General features: G+C 36.4%; 1 protein-coding gene across 1 annotated transcript in view; it reads left to right on the top strand.

Moving 5' to 3' along the window:
• LOC122738591 (cation channel sperm-associated protein subunit beta-like) overlaps nt 1-26,713 on the top strand; it is a 198,378-nt gene that overhangs the window by 55,820 nt on the left and 115,845 nt on the right. The window contains exons 11-15 of the mRNA XM_043980582.1: nt 2,090-2,156; nt 2,398-2,444; nt 3,011-3,166; nt 6,478-6,630; nt 25,532-25,676. Of these exons, the coding sequence (XP_043836517.1) occupies nt 2,090-2,156; nt 2,398-2,444; nt 3,011-3,166; nt 6,478-6,630; nt 25,532-25,676 (568 nt within the window). The remainder of the gene's footprint in view (nt 1-2,089; nt 2,157-2,397; nt 2,445-3,010; nt 3,167-6,477; nt 6,631-25,531; nt 25,677-26,713) is intronic.

The following is a 26,713-nucleotide window of genomic DNA, read 5'->3' as shown; positions in this document are numbered from 1 at the left end:
AAAGAAACTTTCTATGGTACTCATCTTTCTCTGTATGCTCATCTTGCCTTTCTTTTACTAGACTTTTAGCTCCTTAAAGTGGGGCACTGTTTTCAGGCTGCAGTATCCTAAGCTTCAGAAGTCCCAGGTGGTATGATTGAAGGAGGATCAGGTTCTTCATTTGCCTGGACTGTTCCCTGGTCTATAGAAGACCCAGACCATCTTGCTAATCAACCAGCTTTGTGTGTTGTGGTTGTCAGCTTTGAAGAGCCTGTGCCCCTCCCCGACCTGGGCTACTGCAGGAGTGAAAAACTCAAGTTTAGCCTCAGCACCAGCATAGACCCCTGTAGTCTCCCCTCTGCCAAGGGTTCAGCCTTCTCACTAGACTGTGAGCTTAGTTCCAGATGACACTGGTGCTTCAACTGAGTCAGAGGCTCTGAGGGTTTTCTTCTCTGGTGAGGCCTTCCTGGGACTGGATCTGTGTCAGGGTGACTGTGGGATTGGGCTCCACTCCTGCCTCAGCACAGCAGCTCCTTCCTTCTGGCCTTCCAAGCCATTCTTGGTTAGAAGATGATTTCAGCACAGTCTTCTGTGGGTTTTGCTGTTCTAGGCATTGTGCTATGGCATTATTTGGATGTTTTTTGGAGTGATTGTGTCATGAGTTCAAGAGCTTACTGCCTTTCCTCCACAATCTTGGCTCTGCCCCAGAAGTCTCAATGACATCTTATTTATTTATTTATTTATCCATTTATCTATCTATCTATTTATTTATTTAATTTTTCACTTATTTATTTTTTTTAGTGAGGCAATTGGGGTTAAGTGACTTGCCCAGGGTCACACAGCTAGTAAGTGTTAAGTGTCTGAGGCCGGATTTGAACTCAGGTACTCCTGAATCCAGGGTCGGTGCTCTGTCCACTTCACCACCTAGCTGCCCCTTGATGACATCTTTAAAATAAAATTAAGGGATGAGATGATTGCACTGGGAGAAAGGGAAAGGGAGGGTTGGAAAGGGGCAAAGGATCTCTTATAAAAGAAGAAAAAAAGCTTATGGAGTAAAGGGGAAGATGGGGGAGGAGCAGTGGAGTGAATGAGTTTCATTCTCATCAGAATTGACTGAAAGTGGGAATATCATACACACTCAAGTGGGTATAGTAATATATCTTGCCCTTCAGGGATGTGGGATGGGAAGCGGATAAGGGGGGAGGAATGAAGGAAGGAAGGGCAGATTGGGGGAGTGGCAGTCAGAAACAAAACACTTTTGAGGAGGGAAAGGGTAAAATAAGATAGAAAATAGAGTAAATATCATGGGGAATGAATAGGATGGATGGAAATAGTAATAGTAATAGGAAAAAATTGAAGCAGAGGCAAGAGCAATGTAAGACGAGGATGATGATGGTGGTGGTGGTGGTTGTGGTACTTAATTTGCTGGGCTATTGTGAAAAAAATTCTTTGTCAGGTTTAAGTTACTATATAAATGTTAGCTATTATTTTTGTTGCAATAATCAACCTCGTGTATTTTGTAAGGAAATCTCCCTTTAAAGTAATACATAAATATAGCTTACCATAAAAAAAACATGAGCATGATGCTATCAGAAAAATCTGGAAAGACATACATGAGTTGATGTAAAGTGAAATATACTGTATACAAAATAACAGCAATATTATAAGATGATCTGCTGCAAGTGACACCTTAAATAAATTAAGGGAAAAAGATATGTCTCTATGTATATGTATATAAACATATATATGCATGTGTATATGTATGTATGAATATATATATATATACATACATACATATAGCCAATTTTCAGTTATTCATGTAATAGTAGATTTTGGTTGCTACCTGGTTGCCTAAAGAAAGTGTTGTGTAGACATGGGTCATTCCCATAACCTGTCTTATTAATCTTATTTCTTTATTCTTTTTCACTTTCTCCTCCTTCTATTTAATCTTTTTGAGATTCTATACCTTTTCCTTTTATGTTTCTATCTTGTCTACCCCCACCCCCAATTCTTCAACAACAAATCTTTGAAGGATTTTTAATAATTTTGTCAAATTCCTCTCAAATTTATATCATAGCTGCTAGATATGTTCTCTTTTTGTTTTCAATAGGATGATTATATTCAAGCAAAACTATGGTATAATGAAATATGTTTAGCTAACCAAGAACATTTTGAAGGTAAATTTCTATCAAATACATTTGTGTATACATTACAATCTAAATAAAAATAAGAGTTTATAATCATGATATATTATTGTACTTAGGCTAGTTGGCAAAATCTAAAGTCTTGAATAATATTCATTAATAAATATTATAGCATAGTTTTGGAGCTTAAAATTATAACTGAAAATACATTAACTACTTGAACTCTGTAACCTAATGTAGATTATTTATAATTTGTCATTTTTTTGCTTTCTAGATGATTATATGGCTATCACCTTTTCAAGAACTAGGAGTTTGAGTCAGGTAAACTATTGCCTTAAGAGAAGGTAAGAAATTTGGTTGTGAATGCTTTTTAAAAAGTAGACAACCAGGGGCAGCTAGATGGCACAGTGGATAGAGCACCGGCCCTGGAGTCAGGAGTAACTGAGCTCAAATCCAGCCTCAGACACTTGATACTTACTAGCCGTGTGACCCTGGGCAAGTCAATTAACCCCAATTGCCTCACTAAAAAAAAAAAGTAGACAACCTATAATTGAGAAAATTACCAGTTTCCCTGATTAGAAAGCTTATCATTCCTTGTTCCTAACTATGAAAATGTTGCAGTAATTAGGTTAGAAATGTGTCAAGCTATTAATAAAACACTAACTAGATGAAGCTTTCCATTATCAAGTGAAATATTCTGGAACACTCATTGGACTTGCTTCATATTTGCTAACAGCCTTAGTAATTATGCAAACCCATGTTTTCAAGATCAAACCAAGACACAAGACAGTACTATAGTTCACAGGCTAATAAGGCTGGTGATATGAAATAGGGGATCTTATATGAAGTGTATCTCTAACTTTTCTTTTCTTTTCTTTTTTTGGTAGTTATCTACTTGTTTCTATAGTGTCACTCCATTTGATAACTGGGAAACTTGCCTCCCCAATCCTAGAGATCCTAACATTAGAAGAATGAAGAGTAAACTGTTGTCATTCCTTATTGACAATGAATTGAATGATGCAATCTACCTTTTTTATGATAGGGTATGTTCTGTGACATCAAGGTGATTTCTTTTTTCTGGGCAAATCTCAGCAATAAAAATTTTCAAGTTCAAGTTCATGCTTCATGGTCATATTACTTCTTTTAATTGTAATTATTCAGGCAGGTGGGGCTTGTTAGCCTTGGCAGGCAAGCTGCCTAGGGGAAAGGAAACACTGATTTTAAACCTCTGCTGCCTTGTGGCTTTACCCATATATGGGAAAGGCTTTGGGAGTTAACCCCGAGAAAAAATCAGGAGTTGGAGTCCCTTAGGCAGTTGGATGTTGGACATTGCATCCCTCTGGCAACTCCACTGTATTGGCTCTGCCTCTCCTTTGGATCCACCAATGTCGCGGAGAGGGAAAACCTGCTGTGTGGGCAACAGCGTGTTTTCCAATTGATCTGCCCAGGCCAGCACCCTGGAGAGGACACTCCAGCTACTCCTCATGGGGTAGATATATCACGGGATGTGGCAGTTACTGGTTATAAGTCACTCAGGAGCTGTGGCTCCTGTATCGGACTGCACAGCCACACTGTGGCCTGTGGATCTTCAAGGTGCTGATCCATGGTTGTCCACAACTGATGGAGGCCTACACCCAATTGTAATTAACTTGAGTTCATTTGGTCCAACACTTTTCTAAAATTGTACCTGGTTAGGTCACGCTTAGGGCAGCTAGTTGATGCAGTGGACAGAGCTTGAAATGAGGAAGATTTTTCTTCCTGAGTTCCAATCCAGTCTCAGACATTTATAGGCTGTGTGACTCTGGGCAAATCTCTTAACCCTGTTTGCCTCAGTTTTCTTATATATAAAATGAGCTGGAAAAGGAAGTGGGTTACAGAGTCAGACTGAAATGACTGAAGAAAAGATCATCCTTGCCAAATATCATTCAACCTTTGCTGGAATTCACTGTTGATAAAAGCAGAACATTCAAATTTTGGGGTGTTATAGTTGTTGGGAAGTTTTTTCTTAGATCATACCTCAACCTCATTGTAATTTCTATACATTGATCTAATTTGTTGTCCTCAAGGCCAACAAAAGCAAATCTAGTTCTTCTACCTAACAACTCTCAAATACTTTTAAAGCAGTGATGCAGTTATATCTTCTGATTGTTTTTTTTTCCCTAGCTAAAGCTGTGCAGTTTTTCAACTGATGCACTGAAGATGAATTGCAAGTCTGAAAATATATACAGCGTGCCATACCCATAGACCTCTCTACCTTTTGCAAAGGAAGGAAGTGGGAGTGTCTTCTCATGCATCTTTTTTAGGGGCAATGCTTTTTCTTTGTAATATTGTGACATTTTGTGGTCAGATGATTTTTAAAAAGCTAAATTTAGGACTTAATCCCTATGAGATTTTATCTAAGTAAATTAATTTACTTTTTGGATTTTTTTTTATTCTGACTTTATCCTCCCAAAAATTAGTGATTACTCTCATCTTTCTGTCATTTGCAACTTGATAAGCATCCTATGTATGCTTTTATCCAAATCATTAATGAAAATATTGAAAAGTAAAATACCAAGGATAGTTCCCTTAAATACTGTACTAGAAACTTCCCTTTAGCCTTACATCACACCATCAATCCATCTTTGTGATATTATAATGGAAAGAATGCCAGAATTATAGTCAGGATATACCTGAATTTGAGCCATAGTTCCAACATTTGATAGCTCTGTGACTTCTTGAAAGTCATGTTACTTCTCTGAACGTAAACTTTTCTTCTTTAAAATGAGATCAAATTTGTAATACCTACCTCATAGTGTTTTTGTAAAGAAAATATTTTGTAAAACTTAAAGCACTATGTAGTTCTACCAAGGGGATCAGGATTTGAATCCCATTTCATTCCCTTGCTCACTCTGGGACCATAAGCAAACACTTAATTTTTTTGACTCACAGTTTTCTCATCGTAAAAAAGGAATAATAAAATTTACTAAATTTACAATGTAGTGCTGTCTAAATGTAATTCTATAACCACCACCACCAACAAGAATACCACCACCACCACCACCATCATCAATTAGCTAGGTGGCACAGTGGATAGAGTGCTGGCCCTGGAGTCAGGAAGACTCATCTTCCTGATTTCAAATCCAGCCTCAGAAACTTACTAGCTGTCAGGCTGTGGGGAAGTCACTTAACCCTGTTTGCCTCAGTTTTTCATCTGTAAAATGAACTGCAGAAGGAAATGGTGAACTTATCTTTGCCAAGAAAACCCTAAATAGGGTCCTGAAGAGTTAGGCATGATTGAAATGACTCAACAACAACAACATTATTATTGCATTAATTATTATCCTACAAAAGTTCTTAAATTTTTTGAATCTATGTATACTATGCCTGAGCACGGTAATGATAGGCTTGGTCTGTGACAGTGGTCTGATTATAGATCAGTTTATTGGAGAGAAATACTACAGGACATTTTCAGGTTTCTGTTTTTATTATGATTATCCCTTTACTTAAATTCCACCTGGGCCTCATTATGGCACGGCAGTGATGCTGCCACCTCACAAACTATTGTTCAATTCCTTACATATTTGAGAAATGAGACCTTTATCAAAGAAATGCTACAAATTTTCTCCAGTTTCCTGCTTTTCTTCTAACTTTAGCAACATTGATTTTGTTTGTGCAAAACCTTTTTAGTTTTATGTAATCAAAACTGTCAATTTTATCTCTTGTGCATCCCTATATGTTCTATTATTTCTGTCATTATCTTTAATGAAATTATTGATCATTTCTATGGTTTATTCTTTGTCTCACACATTTTTTTTTTGGTGAGGCAATTGGGGTTAAGTGACTTGCCTGGGGTCACAGAGCTAGTAAGTGTTAAGTGTCTGAGATTGGATTTGAACTCAGGTCCTCCTGACTTCAGGGCCAGTGTTCTATCCACTGTGCCACCTGGCTGCCCCGGCTTTTTTTTTTTTTTTGGTGTGTCCCACACATTCTTTAGGATTAAGTTATTTAGTTTCAAACCAAGGTTTAATATAGGCTTCAAAGACCTTTTATTCAATGCTTTCATACAGGTTTTCAGCTTTTTCTTCATTCTTAGATTTTTCCACTCAGAATTTGGGTTGGTGTGTTTTTAGGTTGTTGTGTAATGGATGTGTTGGAAGAGCTCAGGGAAAATTCTGACTTCATTTTGCCATCTACTCCCTTGCTAAATAATTTTAAAGAACTATGTTCCCACCAACATGGATCATAAGCTCTCTGTGCCTTAGGGAATAGTTTCATGAATTGTTTATATGAAGAAAAACAATTTCTGACTTAATGATCAATCTTACACACTGCACTTGGTTATGTCCTTTTTTATTTTTGTTTTTTTTTTTAGAATCACTCTTTTGTTACTGTGCGGAAATACGTAAAACGTGGACCAAAAACTGAACAGAAATTTCCAAGTTTTTTTTTCCCTGGTGATTTTCATAATGTTACTGGAATGGCTTTCCATCCTAGGACTCATTTTCTGTATGTTTATGGAAATCAGGTAGGTATCCATCAACTTTTCTTGGGCTAATGAACAAGTGTTTTCTCCACTTCAGTCCTTCCCTTGGTGAGTCATTTTGTGGGTACTTCTGGATGGCTCACTAAAAAAAATGAAAAATCAGAGCCAGTATCTGGATTCTCCCAAACCTTACAATCATCAGCATTCCCAAGAACCTCCACACATGTAGGAGCAAACTATCCCCAGGATAGAGGTCCTGGGGTTGGTACACATCAGAATAGGTTCTCCTAGTTTTAATTTTCTTCCCTGGAAGCACTTGGCAGGGACTGATATTATAGAGAAATGCCACTCATATTCTATCCTTGTCAATTGGGATTTGGTAATCTGATATAGCCTCCACAATTTCTTACTTTTTTTTGGTTTGTTTTGCTGCAGCTTCTACAGAAAGGAAAAATAGTGAATGACAATGGCAACAAATTGAGGGTTTATTTTTTTCATCCCACATGGAGTTTTACTGTTTAACTTATATGGATGCATGTACACACACAATCATAATAATTAAAATTTCAAAATAATATTGTTAATTCAGTGGCCACTAATTCAGAATTTCTTAAAACTCTTGAATGAATAAATAAATGAAAGAAAAACTATGTATACTGTGTACAAAGCTGTACTAAGTGCTGGAAATTTTAAAAAATGGAAACAGTCCTCATCAAGGAATTTGCATTTTATTGAGGGGGATAATACAAATAAGTTTGTCACATCAAGTTGAAAGGTCCTATGGTCTTTGAGATGGCCAAAGCAAATGGTAATATATCATCTTTATTTTAATTTCCACTGATAAGTTCATATTTGTTTTTAAATTTAATATCATTTGGTAATGCAAAGGACTTTGTTGTTAAAAACTTTATTTTTTGGGTTCTTCACTTGCTAAGTTGTGCACAAGGCTGTGAGTGTTGAGGAGGCAGTGGCTTCAATTCAGCACCTGAAGAAGCAGTTGAAATCTCCAAGTGATTGCTTCCCAAGATGATAGTTGGGCTGGGTTGAAATCAGGATGGGTAATCTGGGGAGCATTGCCATTCTTGGAGTTTTTGGACTTACCTGCTTATTGGCACCAGTTGGTAAGTGGTTGGTGTTGGTATTGATGAGACAAGTAAGCACCTTCTCAGTGATGGCTGTGGGACCAGGTTTGAAGCAAGGTTCATATTCTGAGGGGCATTGCTATTCCCAGGGCTTTTGGGCTTAGGAACCTGGGTTGTCTCCACTGGGTGATTTGACTTGCCAAACACATAAAATGAGGAAATTAAAATTATGGTCTATCATTTAATAATTGGTTATATCCTGTAATTGACCCCATTCCCCATTTTGTCAAACCCCATTTCTCAGTTAAACTAAAAAACATGATCTCTCCCAGTCTAAATTAAAGGTGTGGTTGAATGATGTAGTCATTTCAACTAACCCCTGAGCCATCTGTTTTGTTTACTTATAAACATAAACCAGTTTAGGCTGAGCCTCTCCCCAAGGGACATTTCTACTGCCCATGTCTCTCCTGATAAAATTAGGGGTTTTTTAAATGTTGGAGAAGTTGTGGAAAAATTGGAACACTAATGCATTGTTGGTGGAGCTGTGAACTGATCCAAACATTCTGGAGAGCAATTTGGGATTATGCCCAAAGGGCTATAAAGCTGTACATACCCTTTGACCCAGCAATACCACTATTAGGTCTTTTTTCCCCAGGGAGATCATGGAAAAGGGAAAAGGACCCACATGTACAAAAATATTTATAGCTGCTCTTTTTGTGGTGCAAGGACTTGGAAGTTGAGGGGCTGCCCATCAATTGGGGAATAGCTGAACAAGTTGTGGTATATAAATGTAATGGAATACTATTGTGCTCTAAGAAATGATGAGTATGTGGATTTCAGAGAAACCTGGAAGGATTTGCATGAACTGAAGCTGAGTGAGATGAACAGAACCAGGAGAACATTGTACACAGTATCAACAACATTATGTGGTGATCAACTGTGATAGACTTGATTCTTTTCAGCAATACAATGGTCCAAGATAGTTCCAAAGGACTCATGATGGGAAATGTTCTACAAATCCAAAAAAAAAAAAAAAGAACTGTGGAATCTAGATGCAGATTGAACCATACTATTTCTATTGCTTTTTTGTTGTTTTTGTTTTTGTTTTTTGAGGTTTTTTCTTTTTTGCTCTGATTCTTCTCTCATAACATGACTAATGCAGAAATATGTTTAATGTGATTGTACAAATATAACCTATATCAGATTACTTGCTTGGGGAGGGGGGAGGAAGGGAGGGAAAAATTTGAAACTAGAAATCTTATAAAAACAAATGTTGAAAACTATCTCTAAATATATCTGGAAAATAATATTTATACGGAAAAAAAAATCTTCCTCTGAAAACTCCCTAATCATATGCTTAGACTATCTATCAGTTGGGGAATGATTCTATTTCTTCTAAATTTGTCTGTTTCCTATATATCTTTTTTTTTTTTGCTGGGCCATGAGGGTTAAGTGACTTGCCCAGGGTCACACAGGTAGTGTCAAGTGTCTGAGGTCAGATTTGAACTCAGGTCCTCCTGAATCTAGGGCTGATGCTTTATCCACTGTGCCACCTAGCTACCCCTCCTATATATCTTTTTAAAAAAATTAATAAAGTATTTTATTTTTTTCCATTACATGTAAAAATAGTTCTCAACTTCCCTCCTATATATCTTAAAAATCAGACCTATATCAGAGAAACTTGGGACAAAATTTCTCCCCTTCTCAACCCCCAATTTCCTGTTTGTCTTCTAATTTTAGCTACATTGGCTCTGTGTAAAAACTTTTAACTTTTATTTTGTTAAAATTGTGCATTTTGATCAGATTACCTGCTGTCTAGGGGAGGGGGGGAGGGAGGGGAGGGAGGGAGAAAAATCAGAAATTGTAAAGCATGTATAAACAAAAGTTGAGAACTATCTTTACATGTAACGGAAAAAATAAAATATCTCATAAAAAAATTGTGCATTTTGCCTTTTGTGAACCTTCCTATGTCTTGTTTGGTTATGAATTCTTCACTCATCTATACATCTGACAGGTATTTTTTCCCATATTTTGCTATCTTGTTTACGATGTCACACGTACCAATTTGGAGCTTTTCTGGTACACAATATGAGATATTGGTCTATGTCCAATTTCTTCTAGACTTTTTAGTTTTCTGATTAGGTTTTATTGCATAATAACTTCTCCCTCTAATAGCTGTGATCTTAGGCTTTATTAAATACTGGCAAATGTCCCCTTTTGATTGTGCATATTGTATGTTTACATATATATTTATGGAATAAATATTTTACATATTTATGTAAAATCCATTCCATTGATTAACATCTCTATTCCTTACCCAATACCAGATTATTTTGGTGATTACAGGTTTGTATTATAGTTCGATATCTGGTACTTTTAAACCCCTCTCTTTCATATTTTTCATTGATTCCTTTGATATTCTTTATATTTTTTCTCCATATGAATATTATTATTTTTTCTATCTCTGTAAAATAATTCTTTAGTAGTTTAATTAGGTATTGCACTGAAAGAGTAAATTAATTTAGGTTGAATTGTCATTTTTATTATATTGGCTTATTTGTCCTATGCATAATGAAAGTTTCTTCACTTCTTTAGTTATGACATTTGTGTGTGTGTGTGAATACTATTTGTGATTGTGTTTATAGAGTTCCTATGTGTGTTTTGATATACTCCCAAGTATTTCTTACTGTTGGGAGTTATTTTAAGTTGAATTTTTCTTTTTATCTCTTCCTGCTGGATTTTTTTGTAATATATAGAAAAGCACATGTTTTGTATTGTTGTTATATATATATATATATCCTATTAATTGTTTTTACTGCTCTTCTATTTGACTTTAGGTTTCTCTGAATAAACCATCATATCATTTTTTTAAATGATAGTTTTATTTCTCTTTGCCCCTGATTATTCCTTTAATTTCTTTTCTTGTCTAATTTATAGCAGAATATTGAAAAGTAATGGTGATAAATCAGCATCCTTGCTTCAGCCCCTGTCTTTCTAAATTATAATTCTGTTTCATTTTGTCAGAAACTTTTTCTGCGCTTATTAAAAGAATATGATTTTTGTTCATTTTGTTATTACTGTGATCAGTTATCCTGATAGCCCTAGTGTTCATAAAAATCTATCCTGCATGTAGTGTATGATCTTTGTGATGGATTGGTGTATTCTTTCTACTATTTTATTTATTTTTAAAAATTGGATCAGTATTAATTAAGGGGGTTCAATTATAGTGTTCCTTTTCTGTTTTTTCCTTTCCCTGGTTTAGGTATCAAAACCATATTTGTGTCATAGAAGGAATTTGGTGTAGGACTCTTTATCTTTCAATAGTTTATATATTATTCAAATAAATTGTTCTTTAAATTTAGAATTCACTTGTTAATTCATCTTTTCCTGTAATTTTTTTTGAGAGCTCATTTATAGCTTGTTCAATTTATTTTTGTAAGATAGGGTTATTTCAGCATTCTATTTTCTCTCATTTATATTTTAAAACATTCATCAATTTCACTTAGATTGTCAGTTTTATAGGCAAATTAAAATAACTCTTAATAATTGCTTTGATTGATCTTTATTGGCAGTTCATTCAGCCTTTTCTTTTTTGATATGGGTAATTTTGTTTTCTTCTTTTAAAAAAATTAAATTAACCAATGATTTATCTATTATATCATCCCCCCCCCCAATTAAAACCACCTCCAAGTTTGTTTTGGTTAGTTAAATTTTTTTTTTTTTTTTTAGTGAGGCAATTGGGGTTAAGTGACTTGCCCAGGATCACACAGCTAGGAAGTGTTAAGTACTTGTCTGAGGCCAGATTTGAACTCAGATCCTCCTGACTCCTGGGCTGGTGCTCTATCCACTGCACCACCTAGCTGCCCAGTTAGTTCATTTTTTAACTTTCAATTTTATTAATCTCTTATTTGATTATTTTCTATTTTGGCAATTAATTAAGGATTTTTATTCTTTGTGTAATTTTTTAAAGCCCCTTGCCCCAATTCATTGATCTGTTATTGATATGCTCTTTTTCTTTTCTATTGATGTGTTTAGAGATATAAAATTTCCCCCTAGTACTGAATTGGCAACATCCTTTAAATTTTGGTATATGTTGTCTTATTGTTGTCCTCTTTAATGAAATTACTGATTGCTTCTATGATTTGTTCTTTGACCCACTAATTCTTTAGCATTAGATTATCTAATTTCCAATTTTTTATCTGCATCTCCAGGGCCATTTATTGAATGTAATTTTTATTGCATTGTGGTCTAAAAAGGGCTCATTTAATATTTCTGTCTCCCTTAATCTGCCCTCCCTCTTTTCACTCCCCCTTTCTCTTATCTTCTTTACCTCCTACTTCCCTGTTAGGTAAGATAGATATCTATACCTAACTGAGTCACTCTGTGTATATACATATAAACATATTTATATGTGTGTGTGTGTGTGTGTGTGTGTGTATATATATATACACACACACATGTATGTATGTATATTCCTTTCCTCTTTTACCAGTTCAATAGAGAATTAGATTTAAAAGCTCTTCTTTGCATGCTTTTTTATGTGAGGCAATTTTCTTCATTCTTTTTCTCCCTTCTTGCTTCTTCCAAGATAATGGATTCATACTTTTGCCACCTGTAGATTCCTTCTAACTGCCCTAATAACATTTCTTAGAAATTACATGCATCATCTTCCCATATAGAATATTGATAGATTAACCTTATTAAGTCCCTCCTGATCTCTCTCTCTCTCTCTCTCTCTCTCTCTCTCTCTCTCTCTCTCTCTCTCTCCACCCTTCTCTTGAGGAACGTCTGAAAATCCATTATTTCATTAAATATTCATTTCCTTTCCTGAACAATTATACTCAGTTTTGCTGGGCATAGGTCATTCTTGGTTGTAATCCTAGCTTTTACCTTCTGGAATATAATATTCTAAGACCTGTACCTCTTTAACATGGTAGTTGCTAAATCTCCTGTGACCTTAACTGTGGCTACAAGGTATCTTAATGGGTCCTTTCTGTCTGCTTGTAGTATTTTCTTCATAATCTAGGAGTTTTTAAATTTGGCTATAATATTCATGGGAATTTTCCTTATGGGATCTCTTTTAGGATTTTATTGGTGGATTCTTTCAATTTCTGTTTTGTCCTCTCATTCTAAGAAATGAGGGAATTTTTCCTTTATAATTAATTGAAATATGATGTCTAGCTTCTTCTTTTTTTTTGATGATGGCTTTCAGGTAGTCTCATAGCTTTTTAATTATCTCTCCCTGATCAATTTTTGAAGTCAGCTGTTTTTCTAATGAGAGATTTCACAATTTCTTTGTTTTATTGTTTTTTGATGTCTCATGGATTCATTAGCTTTCAATTGCGCAATTCTAGTTTTTTTAGGAATTACTTTCTTCAGTGAGATCTTCCAATTTGGGCAATTCTGCTTTTTTAAGGAGTTATTTTCTTACTGAAGTTTTGTACTTCTTTTACTATTTGACCTATTCTGCCTTTTAAATAGTTCTTCTGGAAATTTTATATTTTAATATTTTGCCTATTCTACATTTAACCATGTTTTCCTCAGTATTTTTTTTGGAATTTTATTTTATTTTTTTCCCAAATTACATGTAAACACATTTTTAATGTCAATTTTTAAAACTTTGTGTTCCAAATTCTCTTCTTCTTTGCCCCCTTAACAACACAAGCAATCAATATGTCATACATGTGTAGTAATGTAAAACATTTCTACATTAGTCAGGTTGTGAAAGAAAACAGACAAAAATATGAAAAAGGAAGTAAAATATTATTAAATCTATATTCAGACACCATCAGTTCTTTTACTGGAGATGGATTGCATTTTTTGAATCATTTAGAATTTTGATTTTTGAAATTACATTGAAAAAATTTTGACATTAATGTTTTAAAACTTTGTTTTCCAAATTATCATCCTCCCTACCCCCCCCCCCCACCCAAGAACTTATAAGTTATACATGATTGGTCAAGCAAAACATTTCCAATTAGCCAGGTTACAAAAGAAAACAGACAAAACCAAAACTTGAGATAAAGGAACTAACAAAAAATATGCTTCTATCTGTATTCAGATGCCATCAGTTCTTTCTCTGTAGATGGATTGCATTTTTCATACATTCTTCAGAGTTGCCTGGGATCCTTGTGTTGCTGAAAATAACCAAGTCATTCACAGCAGATCATCTTACATTATTGCTGTTATTTTGTATACAGTATGTTTCACTTTGCATCAGCACAGGTAGGTCTTTACAGGTTTTTCTGATAACATTTTTCTCATCTTTTTTTTCATCATAAACTACATTTATATAGTACTTTAAGGAGAGATTTGCTTACAATAAACCCCTGGGGTTGATTATTGCAACAACAGTAATAGATAACATTTATATAGTTCCTTAAACCTGACAAAGAATTTTCTTCACAGTAGTCCAGAAAAGTAAGTACCATATATTTTGTCATCATCATCATCATCATCATCATCAATCCTCATCAATCCATCCTCATCATTGGCATCAATAAATCCTCATCATCAGCAATCAATTCTCATTATTATCAATCAGGTCTCCTCTTCAATCAATCCTCCTCTTCATCCAATCATCATCAATCCATCAATCAATCATCATTGTCATTATCATCATCTTACATTATTCTTGCCTCTGCTTCAAAATTTTTTTTTCACAGTTACTGTTGCTAACTGTGTTTCTCTCTCTCTTATTCTTCCCCCAAGATATTTACTCTTATTTTCTATCTTCTTTCACCCTATCCTTCCTCAAAAGTATTTTGCTTCTGACTGACCCCTCTCCCAATCTGCCCTCCCTTCTTTCTTCCCTCCCTCCATCCCCTCCCTCTCCTACTTTCCTGCAGGGTTAGATAGATTACCCAGTTGAGTGTATATATTATTCCCTCTTTTGGCCAATTCTAATGAGTGTAAGACTCACTTATTCCCCTGCATCTCCCCAATATTCCCCTCCACTTCATAAGCTTTTTCTTGCTTCTTTTATGTGAGATACTTTACCATATTCCACCTCTCCCTTTCCCTTTCTTCCCGTGCATTCCTCTCACCCCTTAATTTTATTGTCTTAAAGATATCATCCCTTCATATTCCAGTCACACTTGTGCCTTCTGTCTCAATATATTCTGTTAAGTTGCCCTAATAATGAGAACATTCTTATGAGTTACAAGTATAACCTTCTCATATAGGAATGTAAACAGTTTAACATTTTAATATCCCTTATGATTTCTTTTTCTGTTTACCTTTTTTGTGCTTCCCTATGTTCTTATATTTCAAAGTAAAATTTTCTATTCAGCTCAGGTATTTTCATCATGAATGCCTCAAAATCCTCTTGTTGAAATCCCATTTTTCCCCATGAAAGATTATACTCAGTTTTGCTGGGTAGGTGATTCTTGATCCCCTTTCCTTTGCCCTCTGGAATATCATATTCCAAGCCCTTTTATCTTTTAATGTAGGAGCTGATAGATCTTTTGCTATTCTGACTGTTTCTCCACCATACTTGATTTCTTTCTTTCTGGCTGCTTGTAATATTTTCTCCTCAACTTGCCAGTTCTGGAATTTGGCTGTAATATTCCTGGATGTTTTCATTTTGGTATCTCTTTCAGGAGGTGATTAGTAGATTCTTTCAATTTCTATTTTACCTTATGTTTCTCAAATATCAGGGCAATTTTCCCTGAAAATCTCTTGGAATATGATGTCTAAGCTCTTTTTTTTTGGATATTATCATGGCTTTTAGGTAGTCTAATAATTTTCAAATTATCTCTCCTGGATCTATTTTCCAGGTTAGCTTTTTTTTCAAGGAGATATTTCACATTGCGTTCTATTTTTTCATTTTTTTTTGGTTTTGCTTTGTTGTGTCTTGATTTCTTATAAAGTCAGTAACTTCCTTTTGCTCTATCCTAATTCTTAAGCAATTATTTTCTTCAGAGAGCTTTTATATCTCCTTTTCCATTTGGCTTTTCAAGCTGTTGACTTTTTTTATCATTACTTTCCTGTATCACTCTGATTTCTCTTTCCATTTTTCCTCTAGCTATCTTACCTTATCTTCAAAGTCCTTTTTGAACACTTCCATTGCCTGAGACTAATTCGTATTTTTTCTTGGAAGCTTTGGATGTAGAGGCTTTGACTTTGTTATCTTCTTCTGAGTGTGTATTTGATCTTCCTTGTCCCCAGAGAAACTTTCTAGGGTCCACCCTTTTTTTCTGTCTGTTCATTTTGCCAGCCTATTTCTTGATTTTTAATTCCTTCTTAAAGTGGGGCACTGCTTCCAGGGCACACTGTCCCAAGCTTCAGGGGGTCCTAGGTGGTACAATTTAAGGACAGGCACAGTCTACACTCCCCTGGCCTGTGCTCTGGTCTGTAATAACCACAGGCCTGCTTTCTCTTTAACATGAGAACAGAATAATGTTTCACTGTGGTTGCAAGCTCAGTCATGCCTCCTCCCCTCCCCAACCTGGGCCGCCACTCAAGACTGCTTCCTGGTTCCAAGCAGGGGCAACACAACAGAGTTCCACCTCACTACCAGCAGAGACCCTTGAAATCTTCCCTAGGCCAACCACTGGATCCCCTCACTGGTCTGTGAGCTGTGTTCCAGAAATAGATGCTGCCTCAGCTGATTCCAAATTCTGGAGGCCTGATTCTCTGGGTCTGGGTCTGGGTCTACACAGTGTGCCCTGGATCTTCATTCCACTCTCACCCCAGTACAACAGACCTTTCCTGCTGACCTTCAAAGTTGTCTTTGGCTGGAAAATTATCCCACCCCATCCTTTTGTGGATTCTGCTGCTCCAGGAATTGTCTTATGACATTATTTGAAGGTATTTGGAGGAATATGGGGGTGATCTCCAAGAAGTCATTGCCTGTCCTCTGCCATCTTGGTTCCATATGGATTGCATTTTTTATAAGTCCTTCGGAGTTGTCTTGAATCATTGTATTGCTGAAATATCTAAGTCATTCACAGCTGTCATCTTACAATATTACTGTTACTTTGTATACAGTACATTTTACTTTTCATCAACTCATGTAAGTCTTTCCAGGTTTTTCTGATAGCATCCTGCTTATTATTTCTTATAGCACAATGGTATTCCATCATAATGTCATCCCGCATTTTGTTTGGCCATTCCTCAATTGATGGGCATCTCCTCAATTTCAAATTCAACTTTTTGTTTTTTATCTCTTTATGGATGCTGACCTAGTAGTGGTATTACTAGGTCAAAGAGTATGCATGGTTTTATATCCCTTTGGTCATAGTTCCAAATTGCTCTGCAGAATGTTTGAATCAGTTTACAACTTCATCAAAAGTGAATTAATGTGGGGCAGCTAGGTGGAGTAGTGGATAGAGCACTGGCCCTGGAGTCAGGAGGACCTGAGTTCAAATCCAGCCTCAGACACTTAACACTAGTTTTGTGACCCTGGGCAAGTCACTTAACCCCAATTGCCCCACCAAAAAAAATTTTTTTTTAAAAGTGAATTAATATCCCCTACAACATTTGTCATTTTTCTCTGCTGTCCTATCATTAAATCCAATAGGTATGAGGTAGTACCCCAGAATTGTTTTGACCTACCTCTTTCCAATTCATAGTGAGTTAGAACATTTATTTCATATTGCTATAGGTTCCTTTGATTATTTCATCTGAAAGCTTCATATCTTTTGATCATCTATCAATTGGGGAGTGGCTCTTATTTTAACAAATTTGACTTAGTTCTCTATGTGTTTCATAAATGAGGCCTGTTAGACAAACTTGTTTCAAATTTTTTTTCACAGTTACAATTGCTAACTGCATTTCCCTCCATCCTTTTTCTTCCCTATGAAATTTACTCCATTTTCTATCTTCTTTCACCCTTTCCCTCTTCAAAAGTGCTTTGCTTCTGACTGCCCCCTCCCCAATCTGCCCTCCCTTTTCTCACCCTGATCTCTTTATCCCCTTCCCCTCCTACTGTCCTGCAGGGTAAATTAGATTATTATATCCAATTGAGTGTACATGTTATTCCTTTGATTAGAGTAAGGTTCACTCACTCCCCAGCACCTCCCCCATATTCCCCTCCACTATATAAGATTTTTCTTGTGTCTTTTATGTGAGATACTTTACTCCATTCCACCTCTCCCTTTCCTTTTCTTGCAGTGCATTCCTCTCACCCCTTAAATATATATTTTAAAAGATATCATCTCTTCATGTTCAACTTACACTGTGCCCTCTGTCTAAATATATTCCATTCACCTGCTGTAATAATCAGAATATTCTTATGAGTGACAAGTATAATCTTCCCATGTGGGAATGAAAGTAGTCTTAAGCTTTTTAAATATACTTTATGGTTTCTTTTTCATGTTTACCTTTTTTATGCTTCTCTAGAGTCTTGTATTTGAAAGTCAAAATTTCTATTCATTTCAGGTCTTTTCATCATGAATACCTAAAAGTCCTCTTTTTCATTGAAGTCCCATTTTTTACCTTGAAAGATTATACTCATTTTTCCTGGGCAGGTGATTCTTGGTTGTAATTCCAATTCCTTTGCCTTCCAGAATATCATATTCCAAGCTCTCTAATCCTTTAATGTAGAAGATGCTAGATCTTGTATTATCCTGACTGAGGCTCCAAAATACTTGAATTGTTTCTTTCTAGCTGTTTGCAATATTTTTTCCTTGACCTGAGAGCTCTGGAATTTGACTATAATATTCCTGTAAGTTTTAATTTTGGGATCTATTTCAGGAGAGGTGCAATTTGTATTTTAGCTTTATCAGGGAAATTTCCCCTGACAATTTCTTGGAAGATGTCTAGGCTCTTTTGTGATCATGGATTTCAGTTAGTCCAATACTTTTCAAATTATCTCTCCTGGATCTATTTTCCAAGTCAGTTGTTTTTCCAATGAGATATTTAATGTTGCCTTCTATTTTTTCATTCTTTTGGTTTTGCTTTATTTTTTCTTGATTTGTAATAAAGCCATTAGCTTCCATTTTCTGAATCCTAATTTTTAAGGAATTGTTTTCTTCAGAGAGCTTTTGCACCTCCTTTTCCATTTGGCTAATTTGGCTTTTCAAAGCTTTCTTTTCCTCATTGGCTTTTTGTTCCTCTTTTACCATTTAGCCCAGTCTTTTTTTTAAGGTGTTATTTTCTTCAGTATTTTTTGGGTGTTGACTTTTTTGGCTGTTGACTTTTTTCCATGATTTTCTTGCATCATTTTCATGTGAGAAAATGATTAATAATAGGGGTCTTGGGACTCCCAGAGGCGCCCCTGAGAGAGCCTGGCCTAACCTTTCTTAAGGTCAGCCCAGAGTCAGGAAGTTACCTCACTCAAAATCCCTCCTACCTAAAAGCTTTTTCTCCTCGGAGGGTTCCATACTCTGACATTAGCCAGACCACCCTCAAATCCAGTAAACAATAGATTTGAATTATGCTAGCCAATTAGCTTTAAAGATGTGTGTAAGGGCCACTTCTCATACTTCCCTCAGAGAGCTTACCCTTGCTGATCACTCTCTTGGTCCTGGAACTTGGTGAGAGCAGAGGCAGCCCACTACGGTTCCCCACTATCTTTCCTCCTTTAGATCCTACCTATGCTTTTCTATCTTTCAAAGCCATGTGGGCTCTCTTTATTAACATTTAATATGCTTTAATAAATACTTAATGCCCCAAAACTGGTGCAGTAGCCTCTAATTTCTAACTAACAAATATATGACAAACCCCAGCTAATTTTCCCTAAACTTGGGACAGAAATAGGGTGAACACATTTAATTTTAACTGTCACACTCATTTCTCTTAACGTTTTTTCCTCTTCCTCTCTTACTTTATTTTCAAAGTACTTCTTGAGCCCTTCTATGGCCTGAGACCAATTCATATTTTTCTGTGAAGCTTTGGATGTAGAAGCTTTGACTTTGTTATCTTCCTCTGAAGGTGTATTTTGATCTTCCTTGTCACCAAAGAAACTTTCTAGGCTCAGCATTTTTTTCTGTTGGCTCTTTTTCCCAGCCTTTGTTAAAGTGGGGCACTGCTTCCAGGGTGGAGGGTGCACTGTTGCAAGCTTCAGGGGGTTTCTAGGTATTTGTAAGTTTTTAGTTCTTCCAATGTGGTATGATTTAAGCAGAGGTATGTTTTCTATTCTCCTGGCCCGTGGTCTAGTCTGCACGCAACCACAGGCCTACTTTTCTGTCCTGGCTCTATGAACAGAATCCTGCTTTACTGTGGCTGCAAGGTCTTTTGTACTTGTGCTCCTCCCCTGCCTGGGACCACCACCCAAGACTGACCTGGATCTGAGTATGGGCAAAACAACAGAGTCCTGCTTCAATGCTAGCAAAGAAACCTCTCCTTCTGGCCAATTGTTCAGTCCCCTTACCATCTGTGGGCTGAGCTCCAGAAGCAGTTGCTGCTGCAGCTGATTCAGAGCCTTCTGGGGCCTGCTCCTGACTCACTGGTCTATGCTGTGTCTGTGTCTACACTGTGACTGGTTCTGCACTGGCATGTCCTATGCTGCACTGTGCTCCACTCTCACCCCGCTACAACAGAATTTTCTTGCTGACCTTCCAAGTTGTCTTTGACTGGAAAATGATTTCAACTTGTCCTTTTGTGGATTCTGCTGCTCTAGGAATTATCTTATGGCATTACTTGAAGGTATTTTGAGGGGCCTTGAAGAAAGCTCAGGCAAGTCACTGCCTTCCCTCCACCATCTAGGCTTAGCCTCTTCTTCAGTATTTTTGTACCTCTTTTGCCAACCTATTCTCTTTTCATAATTTTTTTGCATTACTATCATTTCTTTTCTCAATTTTCTCTCTATCACTTGTTTTATTCTTAAATCCTTTTTAAAGGTCTTCCAAGAATTCCTTTTGGCCTCATCGCCAATCTGCATTTTTCTTTTAGGCTTTGCTTGTAGCTATTTTCATGTCATTGTCTTCTGATTCATGTCTTGATCTTCCCTCTTACCATAGCAGAATTTTTATGGTCAGCTTTTTCTTGTTCTTGTTCTCTTCCTCCTCCTTCTCATTTTTTCAGTCTGTTTCTTGATTCTGAGCTTTATGTTTTTTGTTTTGTTTTGTTTGTGGGGCAATGAGGGTCAGGTGACTTGCCCAGGGTCACACAGTTAGTAAGTGTCAAGTGTCTGAGGCTGGATTTGAACTCAGGTCCTCCTGAATCCAGGGCCAGTGCTTTATCCACTGTGTCACCTAGCTGCCCCCAATTTTGAACTTTATGTTAAAGTTGATCTCTGGTCACTTGGAGGAGTAGACACTGTCCTAAATTTCAAGCCTTTTCAGGCTCCTTTTTTCACAGCCAGTCCTGGGGGTTTGCAAGATCTTGATTTTTCCAAGGTAGTATGATTTGGAAAGAAGTGTAATTACTATGCTTTTGGTTTGTTCTCTGATCCTTATTCAGGTAGGGCCCTTGCTCTCTTGTAGCCAGAAGGGCTAGTACTTCTGTACTTCCCAGAACTGGAACTAAGGCCCCTGCACCCTCGTGACCCTAAGTGTTCCTCTCTAGCCTGAAACTGTGACCTGGAAGTGGGTGTATGCATTGCAGTTGCCCAATTCTACCTGATCCTGTACCTAGTGCTAGGAGAGGCATCCGCTGGAACCTCTTTTTGACCAGTTATTCAATCCCCTTACTGTCTCTGGGCTGAGAGTTCCAGAAGCTCCTGTTGCCTCTGTTGCAACTGTCTTCAAGAACCATTGTTGGTATTGCTGTCACATGAGCTCTAGGAAAGTATCTATCTAATTGTCATAGACTTTTCCTTTAGACCTCCTAAGTTGTCTTGAGGGAAAAATGCCTCACTCCAGTTGTTGGCTATGTCACTCCAGAATTCAATTTGAGGTGTTATTTTAAAGGTGTTTGGAGGAAAATGCTGTGAGAACTTTCCTGTAGTGCTTCCTCTACTCTACCATCTTGGCTCCCCCTTTAAAAATACTTCTTGACTTTGTTATTTATGTTAGTATTTCACTCAGTACACCTATTGTGGGAGTAAGGGAGTGGGGGAGGTAGGGAGGGAATTAGCGAGGTGGAATGTCTGGCTTAAGCTTCTGTTCTTTTATGTCCTTCTGGTTTTTCTCAGTTCAGTCTGAGGGCCTGCAAGTTTGTAATGCTCCTGATTTTAGGAGATGTCTGATCACTGCCCTCTACAAATTCTTAACCCAGGTTTGGGTTCATTGGCTTCTGTATGGTTGAGAGTTTCAGTGGATTCCTGCTGGATTCAGTCACTGTTAGCTTGTTGGGAGCTTCTGTACATTTTAGAGGTACTCAATGGCTTGACACTCTTTTGATCTGGGACTCCTGATGCAGTTATTCTATTGTAAGTTTATGTTCTGGGTTAAAGGCTAGAACTATGTCACCACTCTCTGCCTGGACTCAGAATCATATAGCTACGCTCCTATAACTTGTCCATTGCTCCATGTATATCTAGGCTCAACACTTGTCCTTATATCTAATCCTCTCTGTCCTATATCTGTAATTGGGAACTAGAAAATAGGTGACAGCTGTCAGATGGCCCATGTTACTGTACCCAGTGCTAGTGTAGGCATCCCTTTTGACTGGGTGCTTCCCCACGGGGGCCTTTTGCAGGAACTTCTGCCAGACCCCTTCCTCAGTGTCCACAGACCGCTTCTCTCTCTCCCTAAACTTCACTGGTCTAGGAAAAATGGACATGATTGGTGTGGCGTTCTTCATTAGAATTCAATCTAGTACATTTTTTTTTAGGTCATTCTGGAGGAGAAGTGCTGGACAAATTAGGCAAAATGCTTCCTCTTTGCCATCTGAACTCTGCCTTCTTATGAATTCTTCTAATGCTTTCCCACACATCTTAAAATACCTTAATGGATAGTAGCTTCTAATTATGTTACCCCCCTCCCCCATGGACAGGAAAGACTTGGCATATTTGTAGGCATTGAGAAATGAACCAGTACTTAAGGAAGAGTCTAAAGAGTAGAAAGGGTGGGGATGAATTCAAGGAAAAACATCTGGAGAAGGGAGGGGAAGGGATTATGGGTATGTGTAGAAGACTTATGTTTCTCAAATACAAGGGTCACCTCTTCATTTGAGACTACAATAAAGTAGCAGAGAATAATGGGGATGATGTCAAGATATTTTGAGATGTACAGTAATGGAAGGAATAAATAATAATAAATAATAAAGAGGGAATAAATAATGGTCCCTTTTCTCATTAACATGTGAACTAAGTCTTCTGATAATGGAGGAATGGTAGGTGAGAAAGCCTTAAGCAGAGAAGAACAAGTTTGGAACAGCCTCTGTGAGGAATAGGTAGGGAGGAGTAAAAGTATTTTCTTTCTATGATGAGATCTAGTTAAGATTAGATGCCATAAATTTGTAGTGGACTCAATCAGCAGAGTCTTGTTATTTCCATCAGCACAGGTTAGTAGTATGAGTAAGAGTAGAATAAATGGATGGTGGATGTGATATAGAGTTGGAATTTTGCAAGGTATAGTCATTGATAGGACAAAGGGAGTGAAGAATTTGATAGTAAAGGGAAGGATAAAGTTAAATTTTTCTAAAGAATTTCCCTACATTTCTATAAAGATTTTATTTTCAGTGACAGTAGAAGTATCATTTTTCAATCCTTATATTTCAACCATTGATGTTATCTATCTACCTACCTACCTACCTATTATACATTTATATATAAACAAATATATTTACACATACATGTATTTCATCATATATATTTACGTGTATCAAGAAGATGACATTGAGGAGAGCTATTGGACTGTATCAAATACATGCTAAATCTAAGGCAATTTGTGTCAGAAGTAGTATGATCTTAAAAACTTTGTAGGATTATATAATGAAATAACACAAGGAGGGTAATATACTAAAAGAATGGAAAATATGAAATCTTTTTATTACCTGAAAAGATAATCAAAGCACATTAACAACTACTTAATGTTTTTTTGCTTTTATAAAATCTTTATAGAAACGATCTAGGTACATATTAAATTTATCTTTGATGAAAAAAAAAGAGAATTAAACAATGAAACTTCTGCACATGATTCTTTATAACAGACCACATTATTAATCATACAAATGACTGAAAGGGTCAAAGAATACAAGATCCCATTAGGATTATAGCTCGTTGATTACAACTATATGTTTGCTTATTAGAACAAAACATGTCCAGGTCCATCTTTTGGACTGTTGAAAAAGAAATCTATGACCAAATTATCTTGACAAAATTCTATTAGTGTCTGTCCTCCTTTCATTTCTTATTCCAATTACCTTTTTCTTTCCTTGTATTTATATTTTCAATCCCCTATGATGAATGTGATATCTTTTATTGTTGTTTCTTCTAAAAGACATCATAGGTCTTCAAAGAACTGATCAACATTGGCCTCTTCAGTATCAGTGGTTGGAGCATAGATTGTATTTGTGTTTGGACAGACTTTGGGATACAGTGGAGGATAGAAGGGCTTGGTGTTCTGTGGTTATTGGGGTCATGAAGAGTCAGACATCACTGAAAAACAGCAGCAAAATGGTTATTTTGTGGGAGAGGTTTTGGGGAAGTCTGGCAGTTGTTACTCTATTTCAGCTTCTTGACTCTGCTATGCTTTTGGTTTAAAAAGAATAAATGGAACTATGGCCCAAACTTAGCATTAAGCCTATTATTAGCATGCACTTCTAACCAGTGACATTACTTAGAAAATTTTATGCATAGAGTGTTTATCCTATTTCCCCACTCTTATAGAGTCAGAATTACATTTCTATAGTTAAAATTCACTAATGAATAAATATTTCACTACCTCAGCAAATTTTATTAGTCAGATGCTATGTTGTTATAATATGGTTTCTTCTCTTGAAAATCCTGTAAGTGAATGAAAATATAGCATAAGATATCTGCAAAAGTACTTAGGAAAAGCAAAACATGGAGTTTAATGCAAAATAATCAACTTTATTGGAAAATGAATCAAAATAATTATAGCTTAGCTAAATAGAAAAGTTTAGAGTTTTGCCAAGCACTTTTTTTTTGCAACTATCTAGTGCATTTGCATAGACCATAATCTCACTCCTACAATGCACTCCCTTCCCCTCTGTGCCTCTCAGAATCCTCATCCTTCATCTTCCTTTAAATCGTGGCTCAGGCAACATCTCCTCCATAATGTGTCCTCTGAGTTTTACATTTTTTGGTGCTCTCACTCCCTTTTTATTTTTCTGGGTATGTGTTGTATTCACTGGCAAGTTATCTGATGGCAGAAATGTCTTTTTTGGGGTATATTTTCTGAGAATTGAAGCACCAACAACCTGCTGAGAAAGACTTTGCAGGGAAGCTCTGCCCTGAGGAGAAAACATAAGGTGAACTTTCTGGGGTTTTGAAGGTTGGATTGGCATCCAGAAGTTGTGCCTGCTGCCTGTGGGTTGTTTCAATCAAAGTTACCAGCCAATTAGCTTGGAGCTGTGTGTGTGTGGACAGTCCTGCCTCCTGTTTCACAGGGGGCTTCTGGGAGAAGCGGTGAAGGAGTGCAGTCTTTTGTGCAGAAACGGGCTGTTGGTGGCAGGACAGATGCACGCTCTTAGATAGCTAGATGAAAGCTGCTTTTTCCCTCTCTATATACTTTAATAAATGCTTAATGCCCAAAGACTGGTGCTAAAGTTTCTAATTTAAGGCTACCACTCATTAGATTTTAAACATCACAGCTAGAATTTTAGACTTTACAATTTCCTCAGTGTCTTTCTTATTTAGACCAGACATCCATTTTCATCAGTGCAGGGGGCTCTTCACGAGGAATTTCCGTTGCTGATGCATAACACCAAGACTAATCATATTTTACATAATAGGCACTTAATAATTATTCATATAATTGAATTGAATTTTGTAATACCTTTGTTATGAAGAATCCCTCAATACAGAAAATAACAGTTCTTCATTTGTTGTTATCTCTTCTCTCTAGGTCTGGATTTCATATGATGGAGGTAACAGTTTTGAGAGAGTGGCAAATTTTCATGATGAAGTCATAATTGTGAGCTACCACAGTTTCCATTCTTCAGAAATTATCTTTGTTTCTCAGACTTCGAAATTGTATTTTTCTAAGGCAGGTGAGACATTAAGATCTAATAATAGAAAGATGTACCAGATGCTAGAATCCAATTATATTAACTATCTAGTGAAACTGTATTGACCATTGTTGTGAAAATTTCTAAGTTCGACAAAGGAAAAGAAACAGCTAAGTCTCCAAGCCATAGAAAATAGGTTTATTGAGAGAGGGCCTATCTCACAACGAAGCCAGTCAGAAAGGGGTTGGACCTGAAAGACCTCGAGTTACAGAATCAATGGGTTTTTATACCCCTACAGAGATTAAATGCTTATATACCATACTAATTAAAAGAATCTAATTTTAAGTCATCTTCCTAGGAAATATGGAAACTGCCTATGTGACAAATGTCAACATTTTCCAATACTTTTATCAGTCTTCTTGTGGGAACAGGGTCATAATTCTGCTGCATGACCCCCTTCTAGTCAAACATATCACTTGTGAGTTGCATGACCCCCTTGAGTCAAGCGTATCACTTGTGATTTCTAAAATATATTATTGCTGACTATAGTATCTTCTGATATTACTTAATGCCTAACATTGGAAAGTACCATCTGGCATTGTTAATTAGAAAGAAAAGAAACTTAATCTACTAATACAATTAAAATAAGATATCTAAATATAATCACAAATTTTCAGTTAATATGCTGATTATTATCATAATTAAATCACTTTAAATTTCATAACTAAGGGGTGGGGAAAATCTCACTCATACCATCTAATCCTAAAATTCTTGCTCAAAACTGAAATGTCCTTCCTAATGTCTTCTAATATTTTTCCTTCATAGCCAAATTATTCACAGAGTCACTCAAATTTTCCTTTTATTTTACATGTTTCTAAGAGTAAGCTAAAATACTTCTGATAATCTCATCATGGCATGGAGGTTATCTCATGTTTTTAAAGTTCATGGCAGCTGAATTCAAGCTGGGCAGGTCCTATCAAACTGGAAAGGCTTCTTGTAACAGGACTAGTAGTAATAGACTCTATATATGTTTTTGGAAGACCAGCCTAAGTATATAAAGACATTGCTTAAAATGTTGG

Source organism: Dromiciops gliroides, chromosome 2 (assembly GCF_019393635.1).
Source record: "Dromiciops gliroides isolate mDroGli1 chromosome 2, mDroGli1.pri, whole genome shotgun sequence".
NCBI lineage: Eukaryota > Metazoa > Chordata > Mammalia > Microbiotheria > Microbiotheriidae > Dromiciops > Dromiciops gliroides.
Note: the sequence above shows the minus strand (reverse complement) of the source record. Positions and strands in the feature narration are given on the sequence as shown.